This window comes from Sturnira hondurensis, unplaced genomic scaffold (genome assembly GCF_014824575.4).
Source record: "Sturnira hondurensis isolate 20B ecotype Veracruz unplaced genomic scaffold, ASM1482457v3 Scaffold0001872, whole genome shotgun sequence".
NCBI lineage: Eukaryota > Metazoa > Chordata > Mammalia > Chiroptera > Phyllostomidae > Sturnira > Sturnira hondurensis.
Window position 1 is genome coordinate 27,556,303 of NW_028074503.1, and position 26,792 is coordinate 27,583,094.

The following is a 26,792-nucleotide window of genomic DNA, read 5'->3' on the forward strand; positions in this document are numbered from 1 at the left end:
GGACTTTCCTGTCCTTCACAAGTGCTGGCAACAGTAACGATCGGTCCGCACCACTTGTACCCTGGGGGATCCCCGTCAGCACAAATGAATCTCCTGAATCTCAAATATCAGTAGGGATGTCTAGATGAAGCAGTTGGCCTTTACCTTTGCTTAAACTTGAATAGATTCTTATATTTAGAATGGGCAGAAGTACATCTTTTACGCCTTTTATATTCCATATAGTTTTAAATAAATTCTATCATTAAGTCCTTTCTAGGAAATAAATAATGTCTATAAGGCCAGTTTTTGTTTAAAACAATCTAAGTTATACCCATAAATGAATTCTGGTTACATTGTATTACCAACTAATATAATCAGACACAGTAGTTACAATATTCAGTGTTTAACGATGCTTCGTTGTAATCACCCTTTTGAATTCCCAATCAGAGATGTCAGAATTGAATGTTCCTACCAGTATAATTCTATGTAAACTCTAGCTCACTGAAAATGTAACTGGGGCACAAAATAAATCTCACTTGGAATCAAGGGCATGTGGAAGTAGAAAGGAAACTTGAAACCATCTAAGTTGACCACATCCGCTTTTCAGATAGGACAACTGAAGGGCGGAGCCCAAGTTCACGTACCAAGTAAGTGGGAAAGCTCAGGATACAGCCTCCTGGTCGTCCACCCTGGGCTCTCCCTGCTCCTCCAAGTCATTTCAAGACAGACTAAGGAATTATTAATCAATTGCTTATATATATATATAACTGCCTAATATATAGGGGATATATATCCCCTATAATTATAATAACTTTTCTTAACTAAGCATCTATCATGTGTGAGATAATCTTTTAGCTGTTTTATATACACTCCTTTGTCTGAATACCCAGAACAGTAGAAGGTATTATGTCCATTATACAGATGAGAAGATTGAAAATTAGAGAGTTTAACTAACAAGACCAAGGTTGTACCCAAAATAATTGCCAGGACCAGGATTTGAATCCCAGTTTGTTTAAGAGTAAAGCCTATACCTTTTCTAGTACAACAAACACACTATACTTACAGGAATAAAAGATTAAAATAATTTAGTGCATATAAGGAGTTACAGCGACTCTATCATGGTTTTGTTTTTCCTACTTCAGACCCTAGGGCACAGGTGGCAAACACAAGGCTCGCGGGTCAAATCCGGCCCTCCGCCTTATTTTATCCAGCCAGGCATCTTGCATCTCGTTTCTATCCAGCGGCAGCTCCAAGCTCCTTGCCCCTAGCTAAGGAGCAGTTACATTTATACAGTCCTAAAGTTACATTCAGCCCTTCGAAGGCAGCTGCAAGGCTGACGTGGCCCCTGGTGAAAATGAGTTTGAACCCTGCCACATTCTCACTCTCCATATACAGAGTAGCCATACCTTTCTTTTTAAAATTTATTAAAGAATATTTGATGGAAGAACTTTCGTCTTCCAATTTCCCTTCTTTTGACCTAAAAGAAGCCTGAACTCAGTACATTCGGAAAACAGATTGCAGATGCCTCAGGCCTTCTGCCTTCTTGGTTTTTGCCTTCTCGGTCAATCAACTCCTCCTCACTCCAAACTCAGATGATTGTTTTGGCACTTTAAGGCTCTGGGCATACAGACCTTTGTTCTGTGACAGCAGAGCCCGAGGTCATTACAGTTAAATCTCGCTGCGACATCACCCAGGTCCGGATGGGGAAGGGGCTGGTGCTTTGATGCTTGGTTTGTCCGCCAACCTCTCGTGATTTGAGACGGCCAACTGGAGACACTGGCAACACACTTCATCTGCCTTCCCAAGAAGCTCTTTCTGTCGGGGTCCCCCAAACCTCCCCATTCGTTTAAGCAGTGGTCAGTGTTCAGTCCTCAGTTTACTTCACCCAGGGACACCGTTTGAGGCCCCATACCATTTTCTGAAAACCTTTTCTTGTTTGCCGTGACTCTGTTCTGTCCTGTTTGCCCCGCTAACCCACCAGACTCTCTTCTCAGTCTCCTGTGATGATTCCCTTCTTCCCAGCGTCTCGATGTTGGAAATCTCAGGACTCAGAACTTAGATTGTCCCTCATTTCTGTCCATACTCACATGTGTGGCAATCTCGTTTCAGGAGTGTAATTACCACTGTTACTCACAAAATCCCTACCCTGTAGCCTGGACCTTCTAACCCAGACCTCTGCCCTCAACTCCAGAACCGGAAAGCCAGCGCACCCACTAGAAACCTCCACTTGAAGGTCCAACAACTCAACATAACCAAAACTGAATTTTTGATCTTTCCCATCATTCACAAACATTAACCTCTTTTTTATTTTATTTTATTTTTGCAGTTTCAGAACACTTAATTTAAAGAAAAAAAATGAAGCTAGTGGTGTTCATTTGCGGGGGCTGAAAATAATAAAGGAGAGTATGTTTATGCATCATACCTTATCTTTGGTGTTCTCCGTGACCATCCTACAGGGTGGATTACACCGATATTGACAATATGCACTTGGCTCAGGTGAAGTTGAACTTGACCCAATCCAGGCAAGGCTGAGTGCAGATGGCTCGACCTTAAGAATATAAGGCTAGCCATGGAGGGGCGGGGTTCCTCTAAACTGAGCAGTCGTCTCATCACTCAGGGTAATGGCTTTAACTGCATGCCATATTGTGGCTCCGGCAAGCGTAAAAGCCTGGACCTCCGTCTGTCATTGGGAAATGCTGCCACTACGTATCTTGGCTGGGCTGACATCTTCCCATACACTTTAGATAAGTAAGCCCAGTTTCAAATATTCAGGTAAGGTATGGTTTGGGGTTAAATATTTCATACATAAATATTTCATGCATTAACATCTTTAAGTACTTAGGTCTTTAAATATAAATATTTAAATACTTTAAATATGTATAAAATATTTAACAGTCATCATTCAAAGCTTTAAAGAGAATAATTTCTATATGGCTTTATGTTTATTTACTGAAGGAATAAAACTGGTACCTGTTGACAAATTCATTACCTTTGCGTCCAGTTTGTGCTTTGTACTGTTATGCCCCGCCTCATCTTTAAACATTTGATTTCGGATCTTTTCCAGAGTAGTTCGAATCTAGAAGAAAAGAATTTTTTTCCAACTGTCAAATGACTTTTGTTTTCTATCCCAGCAGAAGTGTACTTGATTTATCCAGGAAGTAATCAATATATACCCATCTCAGATTTAAATACCTACCATCAATCTAACTTGCATTAAGGCTAAATTGTTTAGAGTGTAGGAAATGAGCACTTGGTCTTTATAACTCTCAGTCACACAAAATATAATCTGAATGAATACCATACCACAAAATAATTACTACTTAGCAATTAGTCTTCAATTCTATTTAGTTGTTCTTCTATATAGTAATTTAGTACTAATTTACTATTTAGTAATTACTATAAAACAATTACTATTTAGTAATCACCACAAAATAATTACTACCTAGTAATTACTATTTAGTAATTACTAGAGAATAATTACTAAGTGGAGACCATACAAATTTATGCATGAAATAATAAACCTTATGTCTTAGTGACCTATGGAATTGTAAGACACTCAGAGATGAATTAATAGAAATGAATGTTACAAACATCAATGTCAAAATTTTTTACCTGTTCTAAGAAATAGTTCATAAGAATATATGTTTTGTTACCCACTATCACTGGATTCTTAGAAGATTTCACATTTTTAATGATGGAACATGCCAACATCTAGCCGTTGGCAGATACCAACCCTGAACTAGGAGAAGAAATGAGGTCAGAAGAGACAGAAACTCGGCAGGAAATGCAAACTTCTACCAGGGAACATGGTAGCAACACCCATGAAACAACCAAAAACCAATGTCAAACACAGGGAGTGCCAAGGGGACCAGTGTGGGACCAACTCAGTGCTGTTAGGAGCTCCTAACCCCCTGAACACCCCAAATGCTAAGGTGGAGAGAATGCCAAATGTGTTTCAACCTCTCTTATCAAGACTGTCCTTTGCCACAGCTGGTCTGTTCTTCCTCACACGTTCTCTGGAGGGAGAAACAAAGCCCGGTGATCTGTACCAGACTTTACTGTAAACCGTCACATCACGCTAACGAGAGGTCTGGCACTCACATACCATTTTCACATATTCGGTTTCTTCGATAACGTGAGCCGATGTGGACTCATACGGGGAAGAATTATCTTCTGTCTCACCCCTCGAGGGGGTCTCTGTGGTGATGGCTACTGTCATCATCGTGAATTCTGGCTTTAGGAAAACAGAAATCGGTTACCCAAACTGACTCTTTTGATAATGGGATTGTATGGTGTGTAGACTGTACTGGCCCTGCAGTCACATGCTGTACAGTAGAAAATGTTTTAAACTTGTAATCTTGCACTTGTAATCCATTATCATTCTAAAGATTCACTGGTAATGTGGTACAGTATGAATGAGAGGAAAATTATACATATTCTGATCATTGACACCTGTGTATCAATAAATCCAGGCATGAATTTAATATGAAAACAATACCTGCTAAAACAGTCATTGATTAGAAGCTTCAAGATAATCTGAGAAGGAAATACGTAATTTTTTTCTTTTTACTCAACGTTATATTAGAGTATAAAACCTTGTGTGGAGACCACATCTTCTTCATCTTTCTATTGTAGCACATAGTAAAGGCTTAATAAATATCTTTGGAACTAAAACAATATAACAAAATGATACATATACATGCATATATCATTTATATGCATATATATATACACATGTATATCACACTTTGTACTTAACACAGAGCTTTTATACACTACATTTTATTTAACTCTCATTAGCCTAGAAAGGCCAGTTACTGAACATTATTTGTAATAGTAAAAGATTAAGAAAACCTCAAATGCCCACAAAAAGAGGACTGGCTGAATAAACTGCCCACTGCTACGAACCCTTCTCTAGGGCATATTACTCAACGAAACAGCACGGTGCAGAACAGAATACATGGCATCATAATTCCTATAAGAAGGAAGGATGGATAGAAGGGGACAATCTGTGATTTATAGTTTTAACATTGAAGAATGCAATTATTTTACCTATTTTTAAAATAAAATAAAATGAACGTGAAAAAATCCTTCAAAATAAGAAATATCTGTATATTGAATTGATGGCATATCCACACCTATTATTTGAAGTGACTTTAAAACACACACCAGGGACTATTTGTCCCAGGTGTGTAATGTTCTAAGAATAAAAAGAATAGCAAAAAGGTCTGAAACTACACTTACTAATAATATTGTGAGTGGAAATATTGATACTGTTATTTTGAAACGAGTACATGTGTGTGCAGACGTGCGCCTGCACTCACCCACATGAATGCGTAGTAAAGCCGAGAAGTCACTGCCTTAACATCACTATGAAAGAAGGCTTTTAGAGTAAGTGGGAAAAATACACAAATTAGAATTAAAAATGTTACATAAGAGCCTTATAACCTGAACTGAAATTATGAATACAAAATAATGATTTCTTTTCCTTTAAAAATGTGTATTCTAGATCTAACCACTGAAAAACGGCCGTTAACACTCCTAGTGCCCAGACTGCGGCCTCAGCATACGGTTTCCTACTAAAAAGAAACCAGGCCTTCTTGAGTGATTCAGATCTGGGGCAAGAAATAGATAAGGCGAGCCCGAGACACCTCATCATACCAGAAAGCAACAAAAGTAATCAAATCCTACTTGAATGAAACACCGAAAATACCAACCTAAAAAGGAATGACTGTGAGGAACTGAAACATAGCAAAATTTTTTTATTTTTAATTTATAGTTTTGTATCTTGCAACTTTATTGCATGTGCTTACTAGTTCTAACAGTTTGGTGGGTTTTTTTTACTTTTTTATGCATCTTTATATATCTTTTTTATATTAGTAAGATTCATAGTATGTCTACAATTTTTTAAATGTTTTTTTATTATTGTTCAAGTCCAGTTGTCTCAATTTTTTTTAAATTCTTGAAATCATAAGGACAAGAGAGAAACCAGCACCACCACCGCCATCACCACCACCGGTCCTCACCATCCAGCTCAGTGGACCAACCATTACACTAACAATTAGCCCCCAAAAGGGGTGGGGGGGGTCACCAACAAACATTCATCTTGCCTTTACTGTGTGGACCGTAATTCCTGCTACTGTATTTGAGGAATTGATAGAACAAGAAAACCTTCCTTTTGAACCTCCTATGAAATAAGCAACAGTTATCAACCAGCACTAAAAACAACAGGTGAGAGGCGGATGAAGGATGCGTTAACCTGAGGGACCCCACTAGTCCGTCTCCACGTAAGTAAAAAAGACACAGCCAGACACTCTGTCCTCTACATGCGGTGCATTCACCAACAGAAAGCATCACCTCTGAAATACGATATTTTTAAAAGCGAGCTTGAATCTAATCAGGCCTCTGTATCGAACAGCAGTAATTATCTGAACAAGAGGAAAATGTTTCATGAATCTGCAAGGGTAAAGGTTGCAATCAGCCAAATCTGGGTGATATGAAATATTTTAGGACAAATAACTGCTTCCTCCCACAAATTAATTATATAAAGTAAGATGAGGTGAAGAGAAATGGCTATGAATCAAGAGTCCTAAGAGACACATGACCAAATATAAATATATAAATCTTCTTTGGCTCATGATTCAAGTAAACCAACTATATAAAGACATTTTTGAGAAAACTGGGCAAGTTTTAACACTGGCTGGATAATGGAAGATATTAAAGAATCACTGTAATTTTACCAGGTGAGATAATGAATTTATGACATTCTTTAAATAAAAATCTTTTCTGTTAGTCACATACTCATACATTCTGAAGTATTTGCAAGTGAAATAATATTACGTTTAAAGTTGCTTTAAATACTCTAATACAGAGGAAAAATGGGTGGAGTAAGATAAAAGAAGTTTGGGCGAAACGGCAGCAATTGTTAAAAGGGCAGCTGGGCTTCCTCCTACTCTTCCACCTATTTTGTTTCTGTGGGAATTTTCCATAATAAAGAGTAAAGAACTAAAAAATAAAATAACGCAAAAAGTCCTGTGAGGTAGGATTATTAATCTCATTTTACTGATAAACCAAGACTCCCAAAGGTGATGTTAACTTACCGAAGATCACAGTAAAACTAACAGGGCTGAAACTCAAACCTTTATCCTTCAGATGTCAAGTTCAAGGGTGTCTCCATCACAACAAAGCAGGCTTCCCTAGTGCGAAAGGAGTAACACACAAAAATATGTAAAATTTAGCAATAGCCTCTGCTGTTAAAACACACAAAGCATTTTCATATTTACTAGCATTTTACAACTAGATAGTTTCTGGGGATAAGTCAGAGTTTTGCATTGATCCTTTAATCTTCAATGAAATTGACAGACGATGCCAAGAATTTTCCATTTGATTCTAAATCCTCTTCTTAGACAGCCGTGATGGCTTCTATTTGTTTGGGCTGAAGCTAATTTGGCAGCTGCACCTCTGCTGGGCAGAATGTGAGTGGAAGTACGTCTGTTACTGGGTCCTCTCAAGTGTCTTCTGGGATGAGGTTCTTGGTCCAAAACATTTAAATGCTCAAAGGACAAAATAAGCTCACAAACAAAATAGAAACAGATTTGTAGGTACAGAGACAGACTGACAGCTCTCAGAGAGGAGGGGGTTAGGGGCTGAGTAGAAAGAGTGGAGGGACTAAGCAAAAAAAAAAAAAAGGAACCCTCATAGACACAGATAAAGGTATGGTAATAACCAGAGCAAAAGGGGGATAAATGGTGATGGAAGGAGACTTGACCTGGGGTGGTGAACGCGCAGTACAATATACAGATGAATTATAAAACTGTATGCCTGAAACCTATGTAACTTTATTAGCCAGTGTGCCCTCAATGACGCTAATACAAATTAAAAAAAAAAAACCACAAAAAACAGAAATGCCCCATACAGACATTCAGAAAAGTGTTTGGAACCAGTGGTGGAGCAGTCAGTACATCCAGGTCCAGGAGCCCGAGCTGGCTCCCTGTCTTTTTTTAGACGGCCTATGAAATAAGAATGGCTCTTAAATTTCCACCACTCAGAAAAAAATCCAAAGAATAATATTGCACAACAAATGAAAATTATATGAAGTCCCAATTTAGTGTCCACACATAAAGTATATAGTACTCTCACCCTGGCCATTCATTCACATACTGTCCATGTTGCTGTAACACTACCAAGGGCAGAGTTGAGTAGCTGTGTCGCACAATACCTGTGACAAGCGATGTTTCATCCATGTACCATTATCTGGCCCTTCCCCAAAATCTCCTAGGTCAGGGTGCAGCAGGGGATGGGGGCGAAACCAGTGGGAAAACAGAGGCAAGCACAACACCAGTTTGGTCTGAGTTGCTTTTTGTTCTCCAGTTCAGTCCCCCTTGATCTGTAGTCCCATTGGACGGATTTACCTCGGTTGTTTCTTTTTACTCTGCTATATAATGTGTATATAACAAATGATGAGAGGCATTTCGTCATAGCAGGTAATGCTCTTAAGAACAGGCCCCACTGATTTCTCTCAGTCTTTAATAACCTAGAAATTACAATGGGTCTCATGTCACATAACCAAAAAATATTTTCTTGTGTGTCTTTTATTCTTAATATCCAGGACTGTGGCTCCTTATTCACTACTGTTTCTGCTCATTGTTGAGCCATTTCGAACAAGTTCCATAAAATCCTGGCCTCAACTACATATCTGTAATGTAGGGGTGGGAACGCCTAGGGTCGTAAACATGAGGGGTTTTCCACCCCTGTTTGTAGAAGGCAGTCAGTGGACAGTAATATTGATATTGCTACTCCTATTATTTTATATTCTTGATGACTACAGAAGATAAGCCACCCATAACGGAGGGGGTGTAGTTCATGCCTAGCAGGACGCAAAGTTTATAACCCCGCNATTGTTGGGCCATTTCGAACAAGTTCCATAAAATCCTGGCCTCAACTACATATCTGTAACATAGGGGTGGGAACGCCTAGGGTCGTAAACATGAGGGGTTTTCCACCCCTGTTTGTAGAAGGCAGTCAGTGGACAGTAATATTGATATTGCTACTCCTATTATTTTATATTCTTGATGACTACAGAAGATAAGCCACCCATAACGGAGGGGGTGTAGTGCATGCCTAGCAGGATGCAAAGTTTATAACCCCGCCTATTCATATAAAATCAAATCCCCTGTCTCTCTTTGGTTCAGAAAACTTGTGCAACCACAGTCCTCGATTTATACAAAGAAACCCAAGGGGAACCGAAGCCCACAAAGTCCAAATTGCCATATGGCATTACCATGCTGGGGAAAATCCATCTTAGCATTTTATTTCTGCCAGAAGTAGATTAGGCAGATAAAACTTTCAAAATAAAGCTCAATCAGTTAATTAAAGTGAGAAATGAATTTTATTTGCTTTATGCTAGAGTGGATTGAAGACAGCTTACAAGTGGCCTCCCTCCAAGAGGTGTTATTTCCTAGACCAGGGCTTTGCAAACAGGGCTCTGGGCGGGGCGGGGGTGGGGGCTGAGCCCACAGAGCTTTGCTGGCTCCTCTCGAACCAAAGCAGCTCGGCTTTGTTCAGTCACACAGTGAATTTTTCCATGAGACCCTGTGAAGAAAGCGCTTTCTACCAAGAACAGGTTGGGAGCTGGACTATCCAGTTTCCTGGCCAGACCCTGCCGCTCAGTGGATGTGTGACACTGAGCCAGGCCCTTCATCTCTCAGGGCCTCTGCTTCCATAGCAGTCAATTCCAGATACTATCAATAACATTAATAATGAATAACGTAAACAATAAACGGCATGGAATTGTCTGAGGTAACATCTGTCAAGCACTTACAAGAATGCCTAACACGTAATAAATGATTTGTCTGTGTTTGTCAATTGAGTGAATAGACTGTGAAACCAGAGAAGTACCAGGTACTATTTTTGAATGGTGTGCAGATCAAGGTGGGCTATAAAAGAAAATCTGTCTGGGGGAATTTAGACTAGCAAACCCACGGTATTGGTTCTTTCTTGAGAAGAGATCAATCATCCATCAACATCCCAAACTGGTTATCCTATTATCTAAGACTTTACAATTTACAAAGCAATGCACACACGTTTTGTGGATTGTGATAAAGCAACACATCACTGGTCACCCAGAATAATGTAACTAAACCTACTTGTCTGTTTAATGACAGAAGAATGGCTTACCCGTTACACCATAAACCCGTCCAGGGCATTGTTCCATAACAATGACTTGTGTTCCCTCTCCATTGATGTATTGAAGCCCTAACCCTCAGTACCTCAGGATGTGGCCTTATTTGAAAATAGGGTCACCACAGAGGTAATTAGTTCAGATGAGGTCGTCCTGCGGTTAGGGTGGACCCCTTATCCCATATGACAGGTGTCTTCGTAACAAGGGGAAGTGTGGACAGAGACTTGGGGAGGACACCTGGTGAAGCGGAAGGCCACGATCAAGGTGATGCTTCTCCAAGCCCTAGAACACCAGTGAGTGCCAGAAAACCACGAGAAGCTGGACCGTGGGAAGCCTGGAGCAGATGCTCCCTCACAGCCCTCGGAAGGAACCACCCTGCCAACGCTCGTCTCAGACTTCCGGCCCCCAAAACTGTGCGACAAGCAATGGCTCTGTTAAGGGCACTCTGTGGCCTTTGTCACAGCAGCCCTAGGACACTAATGCAGGCACTGTTTGTATCCTAGGGATTCCAACCAAAGTGTTCCTTTCCTTTATTTAACCCTTAATTCCGTCGTTCATGTAGTAAATGTTCACAGAATACAGCTGTGTTAAGGGCTGTGGCTTCGGAGGTGAGCCAGAGACCCTGCCTTCATGTACAGGGACTTTGAGTACAGGCTGGGAGTCAGATACTAAACAGAACAAAAATACAGGACACAGGGAGCATAATGAGAGGTGATGACAAGTGTCACCAGGGAAAGCAGAGCAGGGGAGCAGAACAAAAGGAAATGCTAAATAAGGGAAGGCTGATCTGAAGAGGTGGCATTTAAACAAAAGGCTTGAATAAAGAGAGGCAAAACCATGTGGCCACATGGGAGAAGAGGATTCCAGGCAAAGGGGGAAGGAGCAAGAGCAGAGGCTAGAATTTGCTTCAAGTGGTGTTCTAAGATCCAGGAGCACAGCGTAGCCTACCATTTTTTTCTTTTAATGTAGCGGGGATTTTTTAAAAAAATAGCTTGAAATGTAAGACTTCCAATTTGCCTGAGGAGCTGTCTCCACAGCCATTTAAAACAGCTCTCACTCTGGCTGGTAATGGAGGCCTCTGGGCTGAAGGGAAGGCTGGGCTCAGCAAGTCAAGGCAAGAGCAACAGACCCCAGGCCAGCCCAGGGAAGGGGCCACGAAGTCCCGCTGACCGCACAGTAGCCTTCTCAACTCACTTCCGTGGGTGCTGATTGAGAAGCGCCTTGGTGGATGCTTTTCACTGTTCAGCACCTGCATCTCCTCCCCAGAGACACGGAATCCCCATCTGTAGGGGTCTCTGCAGGAAAGGCCCCTTACCTGTCCTTCCTCCCTCCCTGGAAGCACAAGTACAACCCCCAGACCCAGCCAACTGAGTACTCTCACCTGGAAAGGCCAGTAAGGGATCAGCCATTGGGCTTGTGGAAGCTAGAGGCAGTGAAAGCCCTGTGATTATTCTGCGGAGGGCGGGAGGCTGGCCCAGGGTGGTACTTCGTGCCCAGTGGCAGGAACACCGGCTCTTCCTGCAGCCTGAGCTCTGCTGAGGGACCAGCACACCGGACCCTCCCACCAATTCTGGGTGCTGCTCCGTATCCTTCTGGTAAATTCCTTCTGCTTACGTTAGCCAGAATCAATCACTCAGCTTTGCAGCCGAGAGCCCTGACTGATTTGCACACCCTTCCTGAGTTTCCAGCTTCTCAGTTCAGAGCAAACAATATCGAATATTGTTTCATCATTCTTGATCATGACCATATAGAGCTTAGAGATCAGAAACTGAAAAGGTTTACCACGAAAGCTCTACAAGGGTAATTAGGTTATGAAGGGGGACAAAGCTAACATATCTCCAAACCTGTGAAGAGACTGTCTCTTGAACAGTAAAGAGCATACCTGTTCCTCATTTCACAGCACAATGGTGACATCCAGTGTCAGCTAGCTAAATCTCAGGTGACTGTGCACTTTACCTGAAAAGTGATGCAGAGATGTCAGAAGACATGCGTGGTAATGCTGAGCCCAAGTAATAACGGTTTTCAAGTAATAATCTAAATCTTTAAAGTGGAATTAATTTTGTTCATTTGCAAATACTACTCATTTGTATATACACACATATTTATATCATACCAGTGCTATGGAAAGTCCTTAGATACAAAATAAAAGTAATTTAGTTTGGAGGGAAAAGTATTGAAATATGGGTACAAACAGAATATACAAATGTAGACTTCTGACAAAGCACTGTGTCATTTACCAAGAAATCACTTTCCAGACACTTTCAAAATCAGTCATTATAATACACTGTCTATAGTTATTATCTCTATATCTCCATGTCCATCCCTATTCACATGTGTATAATGCACCCAAGTCACAGACCAGTGGTTCATTCAATTTTTCTAAGGTCATAAATTGACTTCATCACTTGAACCCAGATGAACTGATCCCAAATCCAGGTATCTTTGTAATAAAATGATCTATCTGCACAGTTTATGAGTATAATTTGACATTTTGAAAAATAGCCCAAGGTTTTACCCAGTGCCCCTAAAGCAACTAAACTGCGAAGGCTGGGTTGGAGGGAATTACATAGACCCCTTCCCATTTCGGAAGGAGGGGAAGAGGGCCCAGGGTCTGTTGCATGGCCACCACACGTAGGCCAGTGTGTGCTCCCTTGAATAATCCTCACGAACAGCTTGAGAGGTTGGTGTTATTAGTCCCACTTTACAGATGAGGAAATGAGGCTCAGCACACCTAGGCAAAGGCAGCTGGTTCATAATGGCCATGGATCCCAACCAGTGAGTCTCTTGGTTCTTCCCTACTCACCACCTCGCCTCCTGCTGCATTCTGATTGCATATCCAGGCCTCGTTTCTTGGGCTCAAACTAGTTTGGTCATCAGTTTTCCCAAGTAAGTCACGGACCTCCTGATGTGAGCTCCTAGGTGTGTCCTTCAGGGACCTGAGTAGACATTGCCGCCCCAATAGATTTGCTTCATGAACAGAAGTAATGTGGATCGTGGCTTAAAAACAGGGGCTTTGGATGACGTCGGTGCTGCCCACAAGACTTTGTTCTCCTTCCCCACTGGTTGGGTGGCTTCGGGAAAGTTTTTTAACTTGCTAGGCTTCCTCGACTGAAAAATTCAGATGACGATGGTAACTTCCCCATAGAGTTGTATAAGGGCAAATGGGGATAACATAAAAACTGCCCAATGGGGTATCTGACCCATTTAAAGAATTTTAGAGATTGAAATTTACACCTTATTGTGGACGTGTGCTTATGGGACACCATCTGAAAGTGTCAATGATAAGCTTAGTTGTCCCCACGTGACTTCTGTCCCCCCCCACCAATCAGTCCATTATTCCTCCTGCTTTGACCTTCTCCATTAACAATCAACTCAGAAGCCACCGATGACTTGCCAGTGAAAAAAATACAAAGAGAAGCAGATGTCAGAGCCATATATCTCAGTCATTTGTAACATTTATAAGGAAGGCACCCTTTGGAAAATTTCTTTTGTGGCTTTATAAAATACTTTAAAAATAAAAAGCACAGGAACTTATATAATAGCTATAACTTCCTAAACTCACCCTAGAATATTTTAGCTTTACCATAATTCACTTAGGTTTAAAAATTATACAGCGAGGGGGCAAACAGACAATATCAAGTGTGGGTGAGGCTGTGGAGCTGGAGCTCCTGTCTGTCGCTGGTGGGACTGAAACATATGCCACCATGTAGGGCACCACTTGGGTAGTGTCCTGCAGGCACACGCTGTACAGCTCAGCAACCCCACTTCTGGGGGTCTACCCAAGTGAAATGAAAGTTTGTTCCACAGAACACAAATGTTTATGATTGCCAAACACTGGAAAAAACTCAACTATTCTTCAACAGTGAATCCTACTCAACAGACGAATCCTATGAAAGAATGAACTATAGATACAACAATATAGATGAATTTCAAATGCATCGGGCTGACTGAAAATAGCCAAATCCAAAAGGCTACTCTACAGTTTCACTTCTATAACATTCTAGAGAATCCTGTGGGGACAGAAAACAGACCAGTGGTTACCTGAGGACTGGAAACTGGGGAGAAGTTACCAAGGGGACCCAGGGGAACTTATTTTGGGTAGGATGGGTGATACAACTATTCTATAACTCGATGGTGAAGGTGGTTCATGACTGTAATCATTTATCAAACCCTACGGAACTTTACAAAAAGGGTGAATTTATATACTTCTGTTTTAAAAATTATAGCCCAGGAGTACCATAGAGAAAGCAAAATACAAATGAGATTTCCGAATCAAAGAACCTTCACTGACTTTATCAAAACTAACAGGAAATCACAATTAGCTGAATTTGTTTTTCTGTACTTAAACTATTGACTCCCTCACCCCACAAAACAAATAAATATGGCAAAAAAAGTGTTGGAATCAGGATTGTTAAAACGCAGGTAACTGAGCTGCTGATAGGTAGGCAGAACTATTACTGCTACTAGAATAGTCAATGAAGCTTCGTATTCAATATGGGGATAGAAACAAAGGAGATCTAAACATCTTAAGAAAGTTCATTATATGAACAGTAAAGTTTATTATTTACTAAGGTGGAAAAGTTGGAGGAAATATCTAAAAAGTACATAAGGGTATTTGCAATAAGATTTAAATACAATTTATGAACTAGAACTTGTCTTATCAACCCACTGCTCTCCTACTCATGATCTAGGCAGAGCATGTGGCCATTCTTCACAGTTCCCCTTTTCCATGCAGACCATCAATCGGGTCAATGGCTACAGAGTCCACTCAGGGTGGCCACTGCCTCAAACAGCCTGGACCCTGGGCCCTGTGCTTGGCAGCCTCCACCCACCCTCTCACTCCAGGAAGATGACACACTTATCTGAGAGCAGCATCCCACCAAGACCCAGATGAGTCTAGAAAAATACAAGGGTGTGAAGTAGCTTCTGGTTCTGAGTAAAACCAAATTCCTTACATTGGATCGATCAGGTGAACCAATTTTATGGTAAGTGAGCTCATCAAAACAATAAGAAGATGCTTACAGCTCCATGCAGACATAGCCTTCTCCCAGGTCCACACCCTTGTCAAAGTCTGTGAAAGTGGGAAGGATGAGGATGGATTCCTGTAACTGGCATATGACCCTTAGGAGACAGTCGGAATGAGATTGTCAATGTATGACTACACAAATGCACCTGTCCTCAAAATGTTCAAATCTTTACCAAGTTAGAAAAAAGAAGTTACCAGCACAGACTGACCAATGCATCCAAACACAGATAATTAAAACAGTAGCATCCCTGCTCAGTAGTTCCAGCAAGTTGTTCTGATATTTCCAACAGAAAACTCATCTCCAAAGAAGGAGAGTCAGTGCTGGAAAACTGTATTATTTAACCTAGACTCCCTTGTTTTTGAATTTTAGAAGTTTAAAGATAAAAATCCTTTGCACACTAAGTTGTCAATTAAGTAGACCTCCAAGTTCGGTTAGGCACCCCCTCCCTATAGGAACTTACAATGCCAGCCATAACTTACAGGCATTCAGAGACATATTGTCTTTTCTTTAGTTTCACAGAATCTGCCAACTTTTTTATAGGAGGTTTCTCCTCAACTCGAGAAATCTCCTTAAGGAGATCTTTAAGCATAAGCTGTCAAGTGTCACCTCCTAAAAATGAATTTGCCACTTAGTAGTTGGCACAGAGCAGGGTGCATGGGGGTGCATAAGCAAACAGCTCTGACTGAACTGCATTCAAGCATTCTGACTGATGAGAGAAGCACACCAAAAGTCAGTGCTTCCGCAGTATTAGAGAATTCGAATTTGTTCTGTAGACCACACGCAGAAGAACAATACCCTTCATGGCTAACTCATAATTTTGGCCTAGCTCCTAAAAATATCACAGAGAAAAAAAGTGTGGCATTTCTTCAGTTTTGGATTTTCTCTGATCTAAGAGCTCAAATTAGTGCCTGATTCTGTCAATAAATGAATAGTTACATCAGTTTCAGTCTTCGGGTCATGGAAATAACAGAGTCATAAAACTAAAAGGCCTATTAATCCAGATACACTCCCTCCTAATTTTTAGCTGCAGGGTACAGATTGACTTACGCTTTATATTAACTGCACCACTAAAATGTGTCACCAGGAAGAGCTCATATTTTGAAGAGTAATTCAGTTATCACTGTTGGGCCTAATAATCATCAGAATTCCCTTACTCTAAATGTATACATTTGGGATGAAAATGTAGCAAAACAGATGAATCTTCTTTACAAATATTAATGTGAAGAGTTAAACACCTTCCAAGTCCACCCTGAAAGATTAAGTGACTGGTGCTTCTTTTTGTCAGCACGAGATTTACTATTCACGATTTTTGTGGGAATATCGCAGAAAGATCACAGTTATGACCCATTCAGAAAAGATCAGTAAGTCATACCAGGAATACATTTTTCATAAACATAAATCAGAGACTGGCTCTCGTCAGTGATTTTCTCACCATGCTGCCGTGGAAGGCAGACCAATGTATTTGTCTTACCACCTCAGCGTAATCACAGACGTGTCCGCTCACCGGGGAACATAACGTGTTGCCACCATATAGCGGAATGAACATCAGTCAGCAACCGAAAGGAACCAACCCCTGAAACACGCTGCAACCTGAATGAACCGCAAAATGTTACTGTAGGTGAAAGAAGCCAGATGCTAACAACCATATATTGCACAATTCCATTTGTTTTTGTTTTTGTTTTTGAATTTTATTTATTTATTTTTAGAGAGAGAGGAATGGAGGGAGAAATTGAGGAAGAGAAACATCAATGTGTGGTTGCCTCTCACGTGGGCCCTGACCAAGGACCTGGCCTGCAACCCAGGCATGTGCGCTAGACTGAGAGTCAAACAGGCGACCCTTTGGTTAGCAGGCTGGCATTCAGTCCACTGAGCCACACCAGCCAGGGCTGTATGATTCCATTGGTACAAAATGTCCAGGAAAGTCAAGTCTAAAGAGACAGACAGTAGAGTCGTGGCTGACCGGGGCAAAGGGCAAGGGATGGCAGACAGCCACATGGATGTTTCTGAGATATTACAAATGCTTTAAAACTGGATGGTGGTAAATGGTTGTATAATTCTGTACACTTACTAAATATCATTGAATTATACACTTCAGTGTATTCTACAGTATGTAAATTATACCTCTAGTAAAGTTATTTATTAAAAACAGCAAAAAAGCAAGAATGCCTTAAATAAAGTTACTCTTTTCCTCTAGCTAAAATAAATGGCAGTCATTTTTCTAATGTACAAGAAAAAATAACAAATAGAATTTTCTCAATTTGAAATTTTTCATTCATTTTCTTTTTTCCTCTAAATTATTGGCACCCACTACTAAAAGTTTAGTTTTTATTTAATTTGCATGACATTTCGCTATTTTAAATTTAATATCTCAATATCCCATAATATTAAACCTAGGACACATGATTCCTAAATTCTTCTCCAACCTAAGTGACAACACTGACCAGAATAACATACACGTTTGTTTACCAATTTCATTGTGGATTTGACTGTTGAAATCAGTGTAAGAGAATACGTGGTTTGAAACTATTGTGGTTTAAGTCACTGTCGAACTGATGATTGTTGAGGTGTTTTCTAATCTGCTGTCTCGTGTGCTCTGGATTCCAATGTCCTGTCAGTTTGGTGAGGACAGGGATGTGCGTTATTCGCACAGGGCTGGGTCCCCCTGTGTCTCCAGCCCAGAACACAGTGCTCCGTGGAAAGAACACTCCACAAACACGGGTTCGATGAGTGTATGAACAAGCTGAAAACCCAGGGGCACCGGATACTTCTAAAATTGAGTGGAAACACACACAGGCTCTTGCCTTCCAAACGCAGGTAGATTTTTCGTGCTTAGTGAAATGCACTGGTAAATTCACTTAATCGTGTTCTTCAACTGATGGTAACATTTTGCCATCATAAACTTTTCCAGTCCATACATGACCATATAATTTGAGGTAAATATCTCAGTTCAAAATATTTGAAACTAATTCCAAAGACTTTCAGTCCTTATCCGAGACAAACATACAACGTGTTTTTTCAGTTTTGGCCAAACCTAACCTACATTTTTCATCTTTGGCCAGAATTTGGATTAGGACTCAAGCCCACCCGCTGTCCAGCACATTGTAAATTAGGAAGCTCATCAATCACATGGTTTTATAAATTCATGGAGTCACGAAGGTGAAGATCACAACTGAAATAGTGTCTTGATTTCAAAAGCAGCTTTGTAGTTGGAGCAGGTGCAAGTCATTTAGCAAATCACAAAGACAGGCTCCTTCTTGGGAAGTTTGCCTGGGTCACAGGAAGTGTGAACTGTTTTCATTCTTTCTGTAAGTTGAGGAGCCTAGGGAAGGAAGGGCATTGCCTGCCTTAGGCACAAATTCCTCTGGGTCAATGACCTTCACTCTCTGAGTTGTGGGGAGGAGGAGGGGACAGCCTGGGGACAGCCTAGCAACAGGAAACAATAGCACCCATTGTGTCTGTCCCAGGGTACCTGAGACTCCAGCTCATCTCGGATTTCTGGGAAGCCAGACTTCTGCAGAATTGAATATTTAATTAGCATTAGGTAAAATCAAAAGCACAGGTTATCTAGTCCCTACAGCAAATGCCGAATATAGTCATTCCCCTCTGTATTTAGCCGCTTCATCTAGGCCATAGATACCGAGAAAGTAAAGGAGGCCTGGATTCATAAAATAAAAACAGTGGTAGCGAAATGGTGAGGAGACACAGGTTCAGTTATGTGCGGGGCTCGCTGCTTCTTCTTCTGATCCACATACATGCACGGTCCGGGATGGGGGCAAAAGTAGGTTTGCAGCTGTTCGTTCGTATGGCAAAAAGACATGCAGGTTAAGATTATTACAATAGGCTTTGCTCAAAAGACAGCAAAGGCAACCTCCTTTTGCCCCCCCCTGTATGTTTATTTTCCTTTTGAAGAAGGCTGAAAACCACAGTGACCTCATCATCTCATCTAAAAAGAGCCCCCGCACGGTCCTGCCCTGCCCTGCCCTGCCCTGCCTTCAGTAAGGCAACACCGCCCTTTGCACAACTTCCAGCTCTAACATCCCACGAGGGCAGAGCACCGAGGGCCAGCGGGCTGTTCTCTTGCTACACCTGCAGCTAGAGAAGCCAGTACGAAGGAGCAGGAGCGAAGGGTGCGAAAACCACCTTCATCCGTTCATTCCTCTGTGCTCTTCAACACGGCGGGCGCAGTGACCTCCCGGAGCCGCGACCAGGGAAGTCACAGGTGACAGCACGTTTTCTGCCCTGAGTTTAGCAAGGAGAAATCGTGGGGCCCTCCGGCAAAGGGACTGCATGGCAGTAACCTAAATAACCCGGGGTGCATCAGGCGAAGGAGGAGTGATCCTTTCTCCAGGAGTGCGCGGGAGGGGGGCGGGGGACGACTTTCTCTTCCCAGGGGAGCAGAAACTTCTCGCCCAGAAATCAGAGCGCAGAAGAGAGCTTCACCGGGAGGGATAATCTCCCCACCTGTTTACAGGGCAAGGTCCTTGGTGAACCGAGCTGCGCTGGAGGAACGGGCTCACAGGGCACCTGGACGCCCACTCACCTGAGGGGGTGAACTGGCGCGCGCCGCGGAGTCGCAGGTCGCCTCCCTTGGAGGACGCTCAGGGCGTGCGGGGTCCCGGCGCTGCTACCCCCCTGGGCTCTCCCGCTGGTAGCTCCGCGGTCTTGGACAGATTGGACTCCGCGCCGCAGGGCGCGCTGGGGCAAAAGTCCGGCAGCCGGGTGACTCCGGGGAGGAGCCTGGGCTCCCGCCTCGCCCAGACGCACGTTGCCTCTCCACGCACCACTGGGTGCGCTCTGTGCACCCCAACGCTCAAGTCGCAAGCACTCACTGCACGCCTCTCAGGAGAAATACAAGGGAGATCATTAGGTTCATAAACTAGTGTTTCTGTGGTTCATAATTAAACTTTTTATTTTGGAATAATTTTAGATTTAGGAAAAAGATGCAGAGAGAGAGAGTACCGAGTTGCCTACCCCCTTCAGCCGGTGCCCCCTAATATTACTGTCTTCCGTTATCACGGTGCGTTTGCCAAATCGAAGAACTTAATGTTGTCTGTAGCTATTAACTAAGCTCATCTTCTCACGTATTGCACTGGTTTCCCCCTAATATCTTTCTGTTAATCTCATTCAGGATTCCACTCTGCATTTAGTGTCCTTTCTGGTTGAGCTCCTCTGGTCTGTGGCAGCTTGTCGGCCCTCTCTGGTTTTTGTTTATTTGTTTATTTGTTTTTCGTTTGTTTGTTGGACAGGTTTGAAGAATTCTGACAAACTATTTTCTGGATTTCTCTCTTTGGTTTTGTTTGATGTTTTCTTCATGACTAGGCCGTGGTTATGGGTTTGGGGAAGGAAGACCACAGAGGTCAAGTGCGCTTCTCCTCACAGCATCTATCAGGGGGTGCGTGATAACAACGTGGTCTGGTACAGGTGATGCTAACCTTAGTCCCCTAGTTAAAGTACGGCCTGCTAGGGTTCCCCAAGGTGGAGTCACTGCTTTTCTCTTTCTTACTCTCTTTTTTGTAGGAAGGTCACTGAGGTCAGCCCATACTCAAGAGATGAGGGTGGGGGAAGTAAAACTCCTAGAGGGGTAGGGTGGAATTATTATTTGGAATTATTCTGCAAGGAAGGTTTGTTCCTTCTGTCCCCCTTATTTATCTACTCAATCATTTATTTATATCAGTATGGACTCATGTATATTTATTTTATACTTTGAGCTAGAATTCAGTACTACGTTGTTATTTTGTTGCTCAAATTGTTCTAGCTTTGACCATTGGGAACTCTTCTGGGCTGGCTCCTGTGTGCCTTTGAAAGTTTGTTCACTTTCAGGGCTGAGGAAAATGACTTCCCTAATCATTTGCTCCGCCCACCCTCCATTGAATAGAGTTGGAAAACTGGCACCCACCCCCACCCCCCACTATCCCAGAGCTTTTCAGCATCCTCCCTATGATGACTGAGTCCCAAGCTCCTAAGAGGAAAAGAAATGGCGTGGGTGTGTGATGAACTTGAGGATTAGGGCCCAACTGGAGAAGTAAAAGTTGATGTTTCTTAGGTAAGTTTTGGGGAACTTACCCGTGGTTCTATTAAATACTAGATAAGTGTGTGTTTACCCACAGCCCACTTTCTAAAGTTAGCCCTGGATGTTTAGGATGACTGTAAACACTGGAGAAATCCAGCCGTCCAGGGTCCTTTGTTAACATTGCTTTGGTTTGCTTGTGTTTGCATTTGCAAGTGGGTTCCGTAAACACAACACTTCCTCCTGCAGAGCTGGCCTGTGGCTCAGCCCACTCTCTGAGACGCCGTCACCTCTCTGGCTGGCCTTCGCTTCTCTTGGAGAAAAACATGTGCCCCACTAATTCAGGTACACACAGGATAATGGCCTGTGGGTAATCCAGCCCCACAGAGCTGAGTGATTTTCCGTATTTCAAGTATTTTTTCATAAAGTCACTAAAAGTAATAATGGTTAAGTGAAAATTTTTATATTAAACCCCATTGTATCCCAGAAGAAACTGACAAGAACAGAGGTGAAGCTGAGATTTTTGTGCCCTTTCCTGGGGGGATGTGGAAACCCCCCTGAAGTATCCTTTCCTAGTTCTGCAAAGGTACTGCTCCCTGGGTAATTTGAGTACATCTTGAATGAAGGGGAACGGGGACCTATTCAGGATTAACAAAAATATGGAGTTATGAAATCTTAGCGACCAACACAGTGCTGCCCAGGAGAATCCATAGACCATCCTGAAATGCAAAAAACTCCAGTGAAGTTCCTTAGAAGTTGGAAACTGGGGCAGAAAGGGCCGACGTTTATGGATTCCTCTTACACTCCAGCAGCTGATGGCTATTTTCATGACAGCGTGCCTACACATTCTTTTAAATAGCCAAACACGTTGAAGCTGCTTTTCCTCACACTTTACCTAAGGTTATCATATTTTAAAATAAAGTATTCGTATTATGCATTTTTTGCAGTGGCTTGGGCGGGCCTGGTGGAGACTGTGCTGGGACTAAAGCATCCCCCAACCACCATCAGCAGCCCCCTGAGTAAGCCCTCCTGCTTGGAGGGGCCAGCAGAGAGGGGCACCTAGGCCCAGAAGTCTCCCACCCTGGAGCACACTGTCGTCAAGGCTGAAAGAAACCCTGACTGTAAATCTAGGGGCCACTTAAGAGTCTCTACCTTGTGACATTCAGACTCGGGCTCATATTTGAGATTATTGTCATTTATTTCTGTTTGGGAGTTATTTGCTAAAAAAATTATATGTGATACATGTTTTAAATACAAATCTTGCTGTGTCATTCCAGTCCCTCAATACAGACACACAAACACATACACCACACACACAGCACCACCCCCACCACCGTTTGTTAAACATCAGTGCCCCCTCGTGACCTCATGACCTTGGATTTAAAGCCTCAGTCCCTCCCCAAGGTGGAGGAACCCTCTGCCCACCCTCCCACTTCGCCTCTTGCCATCGTGCTCCCATGTTGTTGGCTGCAAGGTGGAATGCCTGGCAGTGTCCCGAACCCACTCTCTTTTCTCCATTTGTCCCCACAGACTGGAGTGCCCTTTCCCCTCCTCACCCTAGACTCACTTTATTCATCATACACATGGAATCCTTACCTTGAACGCCCCAGCTCTCACTGGACGCGCACTTAGGTCTTCCCACGAGATGCTCGATATCGTGTGTCATTGCCTAAGTTTCTTACGGAGGCTCAGCTGTAGCAAGTGGCTACATTTAATATCTTGCAGTTCCATAGGTCAGGGGTCTGACCGGGGACCCACTGGGCCAACAGCAGCAGCACATCAGCAGGCCTGCGATCCTTTCTGGAGGCTCTCGAGGGAACCCGTTCTCTCGCTCTCTCCATCCTTTCCTGGGGGCTGCCTGCATTTCTTTCGTCTTCAAAACCCGCAGCATCTCTCTCTCGGACTCTGCCTCTCCCTTTTTCACTTACGATCACTTGCACCATAGGGAACATTTTGTGGGAAGACCTTGTGGGCACATGACTCCAAATGAATCATCCCGGGTAATCTCCCTGGATTATTAAGATCCTAAACTTAATCACATCTGCAGAGCCCATTTGCTATATATATTCACAGCACCCCCCTCCCCCCGGGTTTAGGACATGGACATCTTTGAGGGGCCCTCGCTCTGCTTACCACAGCTGTGCTACTCAATTACTTTATAATTCAAACATTAATGAGGTTTTATTATTATGTATTTCACTGTTTAAGGCATAAAATCAAGAAGGCATGGCAAAACGATGAAGATGACATGGCCCATCTTCTCTCTCTCTCTCTCTCTCTCTCTCTTTTTTTGTGATGTGTCTGCCCATCTTTCTCTTCTTTTCTGTTTCCTTCCTGTGGCACAAAGCCACCTTAAGGATGCCTGATGTTGGAAGAATCATCCAAATTCTACCCCAAACTTACAGCCTTCCTATGCTTTCTGGGACTTGTAGGACTGAGAGGAGAACGCAGATCTGAAAAACAAAGCATTCGATCTTGACAGAATGGAACTCAATGGGCCCTTGAGTCTTGTAGACCCAACTCTGAGCTGGGGAAGATGCAGCGGGTCTTAACAGTCTCTCATCATCCTGGGAGAGCAATCCAACCACTCTATGTGAGCTGCTGTGCTGGCCGTTGGGGTCAACTTTTGTCATTTTAAATTTCAGTGAATTTGTATTTTAAACGCTTAAATCATGCATGCACATAGAAGATAACGATAAATGCAATTACATAATAAATTAAAATATCCTCAGCAACAAATCATCACTGAGTAGCAGGAGAGCTAGTAAGTACTAGCTGACTAAGAGAGAATGTTGACAGTTGGTAGATAATGCTAAGGAAGGCTCCAGAGTGGGTAGGAGGAGAGCTGGGTTTTGAGGATAAGCCCTGCGTTACCCTGGGAGAGCATGGGAGCCTGCTGAGCCAAGACACAGGAAAAGTCTCGAAGCGAGTCCCTGTTCAGACAGATCAGGGAGCTACCAAGTAGACCAGTGCAGCTGGACCACAGGATAAAGCGGGAGACAAAGCAGAGAGGTGGGAACAAATTGTGTAGCAGACAAAGTTTCAGGTAATGTATTTTTCCTGTCCATCTCTGCTAAGGGAGAAAGGAGAAACCGTAGGAAATGAAACTCTGGTTGTTGTTATAAGTTCGTCAGTAAAGTACTTAGCGAACATCCGTGAACAATATGGGTGTCTGCTCGTCTATTCAAGTCTGTCTGATCATGTGAATCTTTTCTAAGACTCCTTTCACATAATAGATGCAGAAACCATGACATAAACTAGGATGACATTCAAAATATGTTGCCAAACCAAATATGGTTTGAACATTGGCATCAACCAATCAGAATAGCTGCCAGTCGTAACCAACTGGTGTAGACAAGCCAGCGTAAACCAGCTGGAGGTCAGCCCTGGACACCATACTTTGGAACTGTTGCTGCTCTCTGGGCAAAACTAGATGTTTCTCTCTCTCTTTCTCTTAAAAATACCCTTTGAAAGCAGGCAATTTGGTATATTCCTTTGGACTTACGATGTTTTGATTTTCATAACGTTTCTTTCTGCCGTAAGCTCGGTCCACTCTGACTCAGCAGTAGCTGGGATGCTAAATGTCACTTCCCTCTGTGTTGTGACCCCTTCCTTCCTGGGGATAGAGGTAGAGGAAAGTGGGAGAGTGGAGATGCCTGTTCTAAACACCTCATGCAAGTATTTCTAAGGTTCGAGGAGGGATGCGAAGCTAGAACAAGGCCCGCGGGGAGGCTGTGTTAGAAAAGCCCGAGATGATTGGTGTTGGCCCCCTTTGCTCCACTCCTCCCCCTTCATCCACGCTCTGCCCGCAGTTGGGAAGGACAATATCAATTGTACTCCAGCAGGCCTGGCTGGTGTAGCTCAGTGGATTGAGCGCGGGCCTGCGAACCAGAGGATTGCGGTTCGATTCCCAGTCAGGGCACGTGCGAACCAGAGGATTGCGGTTCGATTCCCAGTCAGGGCACGTGCCTGGATTGCAGGCCAGTTCCCGGGAGGGGACTCACGAGAGGCAACCGTACATTGATGTTTCTCTCCTTCTCTCCTTCCCTTCCTCTCTAAAGACAAATAAATAAAATCTTTAAAAAAATAGTACTCCAGCAGCTCAGGTTTCGTTTTGTTCCTTTTTGTTTTCTTTTGCTTGGCGTCTGCTGGAATAGGAGAAACCCTAATGTATTTCCAAGCCACATAAGCTGAACTTTCTTTATCTGCTTCTCGAATCTGTTCACACCACTGTAGTTCCAACCTTAACTTTATGGAATAATAAAAGAAAGAGCAAATTTTAGAGGAAAATGCAGCATTTTGTTTCAAACTTTTATGATTAAAATGCTTCTTAGATATCCAGGAGAGAGTTTTAACATTGAGGTACTTTCATATGTGCGTCTGGAGTTCAAAGCTGGATATAAATGTATATAAAGAAATATGTGAATTATTAAAGGCACAAGGAAATCATAGAACTGGATGAAATAAGCAAAGGAATGAGTGTAAACATATAAAATATTGAGATGACAGAAAAGGAAGAGGTAGCAGAGTATGTGAAAAAACAGCCAAGTTTTTTGGAGAAAAACTGGATTTACATAGCCTTTGAAGTCTCAGATTTCTTTGTAAGTTTTGTACTGCCATGAATATAAGATTCAACCAGAAGTCTAAGCAAATAATTAATATGACTCATATGGAAGTATTTAAAACTTACATGTGTTTTCATGATGATGAAAGGTGAAATAAAAATTTATTAAAAATCAAACAGGGAAATATTTAGGATAGTCTGAAGAGGTGAATAGTTTAAAATCTGTAAAGAAATTAAGTTGCACCTTATTCCTGAAAACAGAGAGTGACCAAAGGTCACATTTTATCTCGAATAGCAAAGAAAAGTCCCCTTTGTGTGCTCGAGATTTGCATGTGTCATATCAAGTGGGCACAGATACCTGGGGAGTAACATTTCAGCCGGCTACAGAAGCAGAAGTGGGCATGGGGCCTCAGGTGTCCACAGCCGACCCTGTAATTCTCCCTCTGGTACTCCCTCCCCAGTCCCACATCACTGATTCTCCCTGGACTTTGGGGCTCACTGACTCCCTTACACTTGAGCCCTAAGGAGATACCACCCCCCTCTCTATGGCCTTAAAGAGGCTCTTAAAGGAGTGATATTTACTTAAAAACTTGGTTGACCAGATAACTACTAAATCACCTTAGACAGAATTGTTCTGCAAGCTGAACTAAACTACAGTTCTCACAGATGCGGAGTCCCAGTGTCATGGGTAACAGGTGGGGCAGGACGCTCAGTTAGTCCTGGGCCTGCTTCCTAACCATTGCTTCCCACAGCCTGCCCTGACCCTCTCAGGGCAGAGTCATTTTCTTTCTGCTCTCTTCACCTTGCCTTGCTAGGACCCTTCAAGCTATGTTCTAGCTCTTGGTTTAGCAGAGGAAAAGAGAAGATGCTCCTGAGTCCTCCTGGGCTTCTGGGCTTGCAGCAAGTTCTTGCGTCCTCTGCAGGACTGTCCTAGAGGGCCCTTTCTTGTGAGGGCACCTTCCACTTTGTCCCAACCCTCTGTGTGTCTCTGGGCTGCCCAGCTAGTCAAAGCTGCATTCCTCATGGTCTTCCTCA

At 42.7% G+C, this 26,792-nt stretch overlaps 1 protein-coding gene across 4 annotated transcripts in view; it reads right to left on the reverse strand.

Annotated features, from left to right (window-relative positions):
• The window catches only part of CCDC68 (coiled-coil domain containing 68), a 43,799-nt gene extending 23,958 nt beyond the window's left edge, over nt 1-19,841 (reverse strand). Inside the window, exons 1-5 of one of the 4 annotated variants that reach the window (XM_037034532.1) lie at nt 19,773-19,841; nt 12,042-12,115; nt 7,080-7,175; nt 4,085-4,215; nt 2,969-3,055 (exon numbers count right to left, since the gene is read on the reverse strand). In XM_037034532.1, coding sequence (XP_036890427.1) covers nt 2,969-3,055; nt 4,085-4,201 — 204 coding nt within the window. In that variant the 5' untranslated portion in view covers nt 4,202-4,215; nt 7,080-7,175; nt 12,042-12,115; nt 19,773-19,841. Of the gene's footprint in view, nt 1-2,968; nt 3,056-4,084; nt 4,216-7,079; nt 7,176-12,041; nt 12,116-18,904; nt 18,910-19,647; nt 19,669-19,726 lie in introns of those variants that run through there. The other 3 variants (XM_037034543.1, XM_037034553.1, XM_037034562.1) reach the window with 3 other exon arrangements.
• Between the last annotated feature and the right edge of the window lie 6,951 nt (nt 19,842-26,792).